General features: G+C 51.9%; 1 protein-coding gene across 1 annotated transcript in view; it reads right to left on the bottom strand.

Annotated features, from left to right (window-relative positions):
• GRAMD2A (GRAM domain containing 2A) overlaps positions 1 to 9,023 on the bottom strand; it is a 23,958-nt gene extending 14,935 nt beyond the window's left edge. Inside the window, exon 1 of the mRNA XM_007467838.1 lies at positions 8,968 to 9,023. Within this exon, the coding sequence (XP_007467900.1) occupies positions 8,968 to 9,023 (56 nt within the window). The remainder of the gene's footprint in view (positions 1 to 8,967) is intronic.
• Positions 9,024 to 9,354: the final 331 nt, after the last annotated feature.

Below are 9,354 nucleotides of genomic sequence, written 5' to 3'. Positions count from 1 at the left end.
GGCACGAACCCGCGTCTCCTGCATCGGCAGGCGGACTCTCAAGCACTGCGCCACCAGGGAAGCCCATAACTATATATTTTTAACTTGTTACTTATGTGTAACTTACATATTGAAAAGTGCACACAAAGTAAGTGAACCGTGCAGTGCATTTCACAAACGGTGCATACCGGAGAAGCTGCCCTCCAGAAGCCCCTCCCATGCCTTCTAGTCTCACTGCCCACTCCCAACCCCCCACCCCCGGTCAAAGAGAACCACCGACACGACTTCCAACAACACAGATTGTCTTTGCCTCTTCGGGGACTTTCTGTGGATGGAATCATGTGGTACGTGTTCTTCTTTTACTCGGCAACACACTGGTGAGATTCATCCACAGTGCTGTGTGTGGCTGCAAACTGTGCATTTTCACTAATGTTCCATTATATGGACATGTTGCAACTGATTTATTAATCTTACTGTTGAGGGGCATTTTACTATTGAGTTTCCAGTTTTTGCCTATTACAAAACTGTTGCTATAAACATTTCAGCACCTTGTGTCTTGTGCACACAAGTATTCGTTTCTATGAGTAAACACTTAGGGTTGGGATTGCTGGGTCACGAGGTTCAGCTTCAGGCTTTTACAAGCTCTCAGGTGATTTTAAACCCCTCCTTTGTTTGGGGCTCAGAGGGAGACGCATACCTCCTGGTCTCCGAGGCCAGTCCTCCCACCTGGGCTCCGGACCTGGGGCCCTGACCCTCCTGTGCCTTCACCCGGCCCTCTGGAGTTTCCAGGAACAACCTTGGCAAAACAGGGAATCACGCTCTTAATAGAGATTTCCTTCATCTGTTAAGGTCGCAGAGTTCATTTCCTGAGTTTTGTCAAGGAAGTAAGGCCAGCCCTCCCGTGTGGCAGCGTCCAGCCCTGAGCCACACCGTGTCCTGCCCAAGAGCCTCCCCATCTTTCTCTCAGGGCCACCGGCCCGAAGTACAGCCCAGAAAATGGCTGACGAGACCTCTCCCCAAGGGAAACTGCAATAACGTGGACAGAGTCAGGCTCGTCGTCAATACACTGAAACTTGAAGAGGAAAGGCAATCTCCTTTTGCAAAAAAAATAACTTATTTCTTACATAGAGCCTGCACCTCACTTTTTATTTTTCTAAGCTGATAATCCATATCCAGGACAACAAGGACAAGTTTCACCTTTTCCACCCATTAGGGAAGGGGAGAGAATCCCATAACTGAATTCCATACTGAGTGTAAGAGAGTGTGGCTCTGAGTTGGGGGCCACATGCTGGGCCCCAATCCGTCTGTCCTGCTCAGCAACCCCGGCAAAGGACTCGGGGTGGGGCAGGTGCTCAGCCTAGTCACAATCCCTACTCCCCAGGAGCTGGTCTGAGAACCCCTGGGCCAGGAATATGCTTCGTTTCCCTTTACTACCTGTGGCAGCTTTGAAATGACGGGGGATGTGGAGGCCCAGTTTGTACAGATGACCCGGGCTACAGGACAGAACCACGGGGGTGGTCCAGACCCGAGCAAAGCCACCCGCAAGCTGACCAGCGCCCTCTTTAGAATGAAAAGCTGAGGGACTTCCCTGGCGGTCCAGTGGTTAATCCTTTGCCTTCCAATGCAGGGGGTGCGAGTTCGATCCCTGGTCGGGGAGCTAAGATCCCACATGTCTTGCGGCCAAAAAAACCCAAAATATATTTTTTAAAAAGCAATATTATAACAAATTCAATAAAGACTTTAAGATGGTCCACATTAAAATAAAAATTAAAAAAAAAAAGAATGAAAAGCTGACCTGGCCCATCAGGATCCCTTTCTGATGAATCCTAACTGGGAAATACGGGAGGTGGAGGAGGGGGGCCAAAGGCAGTGAACAGGTAGCAGAGAGCCGCAGGTGTGCTGGGCCAGAGTGACTGGGTGCACCTGGAGATTGGGTCTAGAATGAGGAAGAGAGTGAAGAGAGAAGCAGGTGGGCCGTGGGCCAAGCCCCGCCCTGGGAGACAGCGAAGAGGGTCCGCTCCCCTCGGCTGCTCCTTGACTTTCCATCTGCTCCCAATGCCCTGGCCCTTGCAGCCAAGACCCAAAACCCCCATACCTGGTTTGCCCGAAGACCACAAACGAGGGCACACATGTGATGTCCTTTAAGACATGACGGGACTTCCCTGGTGGCTCAGTGGTTAAGAATCTGCCTGCCAATGCAGGGGACAGAGGTTCGAGCCCTGGTCCGGGAAGATCCCACATGCCGTGGAGCAACTAAGGCCGTTTGCCACAACTACTGAGCCTGCGATCTAGAGCCCGTGAGCCACAACTACTGAGCCCAAGTGCTGCAACTACTGAAGCCCGCCCGCCTAGAGCCCGTGCTCTGCAACAAGAGAAGCCACCGCAATGAGAAGCCCACGCACCGCAACGAAGAGTAGCCCCCGCTCGCCGCAACTAGTGGGGCAGGTAGTACAACTTAACACTTCACGGGTGAAGAAGGGAGGCTCAGCTGGGTTCACTGGCAGGGCCAGGATACCCACACCTGGGGGCTGATACCCACACCTGGGGGTACCATACCTGCAATGAGCCTTCAGGGCCAGGAAAGGGAAGAAGCCTCTGAAGAAAGTTCAGACTAAGTCTGGCCCCATTAACGAGGGAGCCCCCAGGGGGAAGGAGGTGAACGGATCTGGCTCATGATCTCCTCTAGTCTCAGTCCAGTTCTAGTCATGCAATAGAGATGCACCATTCCCATTGCACAGATGAGGAAACTGAGGCCCACAGAGGTAAAGCACCTTGCTCCTGACCACATAACTGGAAAGCAGTGGAGCTCGAATTCAAAATCCAGTCTGGCTGAAAGTGTGCACTCTTTCTACCGTGCCTGGAGGGCTCGAGGGACCCAAATTCTGCCCTTTCCTAGAGCTTTCCCTGCTGCAGGGCCAGGCCCCCGCTCTCCCCACAGGCCCAGTACAGGGGGACTAGGGGAAATGGACGGGGTGTCTATTGGGCTGAGATGATCATGTGGGAGCCCTTCTGGGAAGTGGGGTTCCCTAGATCAGAGCCCCCCAGCCTTTATCTCCCTTACTCCAAGAACCAAACACACTGGGTGAGCTAGTCGCTAGGAAGATGTGGGCTGGCCCAGCCCTCTGGGGGCGGCTAGATCCAGCCTGAACAAGGACCCCTTTGAGCGCTCGTGCGAACAAGAGCTCCTTCTACCTACAGGGATCTCAGAAACCCTGGGTCCTCCCATCCAATGGGAGCTGGGAGGGCCAGGGGCAAGGCTGGCCCCATCTCCCACTCGCTGAGCCAAGCTGCCTGGTTGACTGGACCAGCCCTGGTTAAAGGGCCCCAACCCCTTTTCCCTTCTCCCTGACCTCCCACCCAGGCCTGGGCTCTCAGCACACCAGAAAGGCCCTGCTCCTCATGGGGACAGAATCTGGGAGCAAAGTGCTCAGGCTGACGCTTCTCCTGCCCTCGGGAGCTGCGCTAATGAGCCCCGCCCTCCCAGGTCTGCCTGGGCCCTGCTCAGCTAAGCTGCTGCTGCCCGAGGAGGGAGCCCTCTTTCTCAGCCCCCAGGGCCTCTCCTCCCTGAAGCCTGGCCGGCCTGTACCTCCAGGGAGAGCACAGCCATCACCCCCTGTGCCCACTTCTGCTCAGATAGCCTCCTTTGCTGCATCACCCGTTGATGCGGCTGTCTCCCCACTAGACTGTCTTATTCATCTCTTACCCCGGGGCCTCGCACAACCTCAGGCATACAGTAAGTGCTCCATAACCATTTACCGAAGAGACAAATGCTCCCTGTGGAAAACCCCTCTGTGTAGTTTGTTTAGCAGTAGTGGGGCCTCAGGATGCCAACATGAGACCTGGAGTAAGGGAATTCCCTGGAGGTCCAGAGGTTGGGACTCTGCGTTCTCACTGCCAAGGGCCTGGGTTCGGTCCCTGGCCAGGGAACTAGAGTCCCACAAAACACGCGGCGCGGCCTGGAGTGAGAACAACTCACTCAAGTTTGCCTCTGGCTCCCCTGACGCTCCGGGTGGCCCCCAGGCATCTCCCTCTGAGTCTCCTCCCTCCTCTCTAAAATGGGGAGAATCCTTTCTCCGGCCTGCAGATGGCCAGGGCCGCTGTGAGGATCTGAGACAGGCCACGGCCCAGCCCTGGGGAAGGGAGCCGGTGCTCACAGCCTTGCCCGCTGGGCCTCCCACCCCTGCCTGCACCACTGAGAGCTGAGTTGCCCCCCTACCCTCCCATCATGTCCCTTGAAGGATGCCCAGAGGTGAGCTCCCCATGGGAAGTAGAGATGGGGACACCACCGGGCCCCCCACTGCACCCGCAAAGCTCCATACGTGTCCTGCGCGACTGAACCTTTCCCCTGGGACAGTGGCAGCGGGCGGGGCCCTCTTTACACCTGGGTGGCATCCACGGACTGCGTCCTATCCCCTGGGGCCCAGAGGTCCTCCCACAGCTCAGGCCCAACCATACTCAGGATCCCACCCTCTCTTCTCTCTCCACCAGAGGTACAAGGCCAGCAGTTGCTGCCCCCTTCCTGGCCAGAGCTCAAAGACCTGCAGAGTGAGAACAGTCACCAGGGAGACAGATGGACAAATGGCTGAAACCTGGAAGCTTTGCTCCTGGGGATACGCCGGATCTCCTACAAAGCCCCAGCTACGATGGAGCAGGGAATTGGTTCTGCAAAGAGTGACCTGCCTGTTGCTGGCCTCCTCCCACAGTGCCCACCGCTGGAGCAGCATCTGTGAGAGCTGGCACCCCTGGACCTGGTCACAGACCACTTTTTCTTGGCAGGCCACTTGAGGCCTGGCTGTTTCCAGACAAGAAGCTGGTCATTCAGGTCTAAACACAGACTTGCATTCATGAAGAAACAGAGCACCCCTGTGCTCCTGGGGGCCACCCTCTGCTGGGCCGGCTGAGGGGAGGGCCCACAGACACCCTCAGATGCTCACCCCCACTCAAGGCTGCCTGGAGGTGTGGCTACTCCCGGGACAAGTCAGCTCTGTCCATCCATGGGTAGCATCCAGCATACCCAACTCCAACCACCCGGGGACACCCACCTCAGAATCACTCTGGCTTTGGGGACCCACCTGGCTCTTGTCAGGGCACAGGCAGTCTCGAGCAGGCTCAGTGTCCTGGAAGAGCCTGGGCGTGGGGACAGGAAGACAGGCCGCAGGCCTAGAAGTACCTCTCACTGCTGTGGGTCCTTGGAGAAGCCACTCTCCCCTTCTGGGCCTCAGTTACTCCTCTGCAAAGGGGCAAGAAAGTCTCAAGCCAGGAGGGAAAGCAAATGTTGTCTGAGGGAATAACAAAGCCTAGCCAGGAACCGGGTAAGGGGGCAGATGGCCACTGGCTCTCCGTGGTCAGAAAAACCCCAATCCCAAGACAGGCTGGCAGAATCACAGCCCTCAGAGGGCTGCCGGCCCCTCTGCCTCCATCCTACAAATGCCAATTGAATGCCTGTATTTGCTCAGCTCTGTGTAAGTGCTGTGTAGACGAAGAGGGAAAAGGCACGCTACTATCCCCAAAATGCCCGGCGGGAGAGGCAGACATGAAACAAATATTTATAGAGACCGATACATAATTATAACTGTGTAATGTACGTTACGAAGGCAAAGCACAGCGTCCTAGGAGGACCTCTGTCAAGGAGTCCTGAGTCACCCGTGGAGAGTGGGGAAGACCTCCCGAAGCAGCAGCAGCAGCAGCATTTGCACTGATAGCCAGTGGATGCTAATCAGACTGAGGGGCTGGCAGGGTGGGGGTGGGGAGGATCGGAGGGTGTTGGGAAGGGGTCCTTGTAGAGGGTTTATTAGAGGGTTTATGATGTGCAAAAGCCCGGAGGCCAGATGTGTGTGGCACGTATGAGAAACATAAACAACTAGACATCCACATGCAAAAGAATTAAGTTGGATCCCTATCTCACACCATGTACAAAAAATAACTCAAAAATCTGAGAGCTAAGACTCTTAGAAGAAATCATATGTGTAAATCTTTGTTTGATTAGGCAATGGTCTCTTAAGCTATGACACCAAAAGCATAGAACAGAAGAAAAAATAGATAAATCGAACTTCATCAAAATTAGAAACTTTTGTGCTGCTAATGATATTCAGAAGGTGGAAAGGAAACTCATAGAATGAGAGAAAATATTTGTAAATCATGCATCTGATAAGGGACTAGTATCTAGAATATATGAAAAACTCTTATGACCTTGCAGATGTCATACTAAGTGAAAAAAGCCAGTCACAAAAATATAAATGCTGTATGACTCCGCCTATGTGAAGTACCTAGAGTAGTCAGATTCATAGAAACAGAAAGTAGAAAGGTGGTTGCCAGGGGCTGGAGGAGGGGGGCGGAATGGAGAGTTATTTAACGGGTATAGGGTTTCAGTTTTGCGAGGTGAAAAAGTTCTGGAGATTGGTTGCACAACAATATGAATATGTATATTTAACATTACTGAACTGTACAAATGAACTTAGAAACGGTTAAGATGGTAAATTTTATGTTATGTGTTTTTCTTAACCACAATTAAAATCTTTTTAAAGAACTCAAAACTGAAAAATAAAAAGACAAATAATCCAACCAAAAACGGGCAAATGTTTAAATAAACATTTTTCCAAAGAAGATATCAGATGACCAATAAGTACACAAAAAGATGCTCAACATCATTAGTCATCAGGGAAATACAAATCAAAACCACAATGTGATACCACTGCACACCCCCGAGAGACTGTCATTCATATCAGGTGTTGGTAAGGATAAGGAGAAACTGGAGCCCTCACACATTTGGTGCAACTGCTTTGGAAAACAGTTTGGTGGTTACTCAAATGGTTAAACGTTTACTATATGACGCAGCAATTCTACTCCTAGGTACATATACCCAAGAAAACTGAAAATATATGTGCACACAAAATCTTGTACAATAACGCTCATAGCAAAGGGAACCCTCCTACACTGTTGATGGGAATGTAAACTGGTACAGCCACTATGGAAGACAGTATGGAGGTTCCTCAAAAAACTAAAAATAGAATTCCCATATGATCCAGCAATCCCACTCCTGGGCATATATTCGGACAAAACTACAATTCAAAAAGACACATGCGCCCCTATGTTCATAGCAGCACTATTTATAATAGCCAAGACATGGAAACAAGCTAAATGTCCATCAACAGATGAATGGGTAAAGATGTGGTACATAAACACAATGGAATATTACTCAGCCATAAAAAGGAATGAAATAATACCACTTGCAGTAACATGGATGGACCTACAGATTATCATACTAAGTGGAATCAGAAATAGAAAGACAAGTACCATATGATATCACTCATATGTGCAATCTAAAATATGACACAAATGAACTTCTCTGTGAGACAGACTCACAGACATAGAGAATAGACCTGTGATTGCTAAGGGGGAAGCGGGTGGAGGAGGGATGGATTGGGAGTTTGGGATTAGCAGGTGCAAACTATTATATATAGAATGGATAAACAACAAGGTCCTACTGTAGGGCACAGGGAACTATATTCAATATCCTGTGACAAAACATAATGGAAAAGAATATTAAAAAGAATGTATATTTATGTATAACTGAACCACTTTGCTGTACAGCAGAAATTAACACAACACTGTAAATCAACTATACTTCCATTTTTTCAAGTTTTTAAAAAAAGGAATGCTCATAGCATTATGATAATTATTACCATAATAGCCAAAAAATGGAAACAACCCAAATACCCAACTGATGAATGGATAAGCAAAATGTGGTATACCCATACAGTGGAACATAATTCAGCCATACAAAGGAATGAAATACTGATACATATCACAACATGAATGGACCTGAAAAACATTATGCTAAATGAAAAGCCAGTTACAAAAGACCACATATCATATGATTCCACGTACAGGAAACGTCCAGAATTGGCAAATCCACAGAGACAGAAAGTAGATTAGTAGTTGCCAGGGGTTGGAGGGAAGGGGAAATGGGAAGTGACTAATGCTCATAGGGTTTCTTTTGGAGGTGATGAAAGTGTTCCAGAATTAGACAGTGATGATGGTTGCACAACTTTGTGAATACAGTAAAAGCCGCTGAAAGGCACACTTTAAAAGGATGAATTTTATGGTGTGTGAATTATATCTCCACTAGGAGGATGGGGAAGAGGGAGGGGAAGGAGGGTAGCCTGGGACCTCAAGAATTACAGCACTTAAAGACTGTGTGGGGCTTCCCTGGTGGCGCAGTGGTTGAGAGTCCGCCTGCCGATGCAGGGGACACGGATTCGCGCCCCGGTCTGGGAAGATCCCACATGCCGTGGAGCGCCTGGGCTCGTGAGCCATGGCCACTGAGGCTGCGCGTCAGTCCGGAGCCTGTGCTCTGCAAGGCCCGTGAGCCATGGCCACTGAGCCTGCGCATCCGGAGCCTGTGCTCCGCAAATGGGAGAGGCCACAACAGTGAGAGGCCCGCATAGCGACCGAAAAAAAAAAAAAAAAAAACGAAAAAACCAGGTGTATAGGTTGTCATGGAAGCCGAAAGAGTACTTCAAAAAGGAGGAATGGGAAAGCAGTGAAGTTTGCTGAGAGGCCAAGCAGCCGGAGGACTGAAAGGCAGTCTAAGTAACTTTAGCAACAAGGAGGGGATCTGCAGCTTTAGCCAGGGCCGTTTTGGTGCCCTAGTGGGGGTCTGAATCCAGACTCGTAAAGGCCTGCCCCTCCTTCCTCTCTCCCACGCTGCTGACTGCATCCCAGGGACGGACAGTGAGGACAGGCCTCTGAGCACAAGTGAGGATGCTGCCGAGCACAGCCGGCAGCCCAGGCCACCGGCCAGCTCAGCGCCCCACCAACCTCGGATCCTGCCTTCCTCCCAGTGAAAGACCATGGAGATTCTGGGGGATGAGACTGTACCTCCCTCTCCTGATTCCCTGGGCGGGGTGTCCACAGTCGGGGAGGGAGTGGGTGCTGCCCTTGCCCGCAGCTTCCCCGCCTGGTCCAGCCTTCCCCAGCCATCCTCACCTGACGCTCCTCACCCCTGGCGCATCTCTGCCGCAGCCCGCGAACCACAAGTCCATTTTCTGCGCCAGCCCTTGGAAGGGCTGGAGAGCCCAGCGCCACCCGGCGCCGAGAGGGCAGCCACACCCAGAATTCCAGCACCGCAGGGCCCCGCGCCAGCCCGCCCGGCCCTGCCCTGCCCACCCCTTGGCGGGGGCCGATGCGTCTGTAAGCGGAAGAGCAAAAGCTTGCGTAGACTGGAGGGCTACTGGAAAAACAGCAACCATGCCGGCACCTCTGCTCCCTGGAAAGGGAGCCCGCACCCCTGCCGGGACCCAAACCTGGTATTGGACCGGATTTGGGACGTCCCAGGAGGGTCCAGCTCCGCGCCCTGCCACAGGCTTTTGCTAA

Source organism: Lipotes vexillifer, unplaced genomic scaffold (assembly GCF_000442215.2).
Source record: "Lipotes vexillifer unplaced genomic scaffold, Lipotes_vexillifer_v1.1 scaffold792, whole genome shotgun sequence".
In the NCBI taxonomy this organism is placed as follows: Eukaryota; Metazoa; Chordata; class Mammalia; order Artiodactyla; family Lipotidae; genus Lipotes; species Lipotes vexillifer.
The sequence above is the reverse complement of the archived record's forward strand: the minus strand, read 5'-3'. Positions and strand labels throughout refer to the sequence as shown.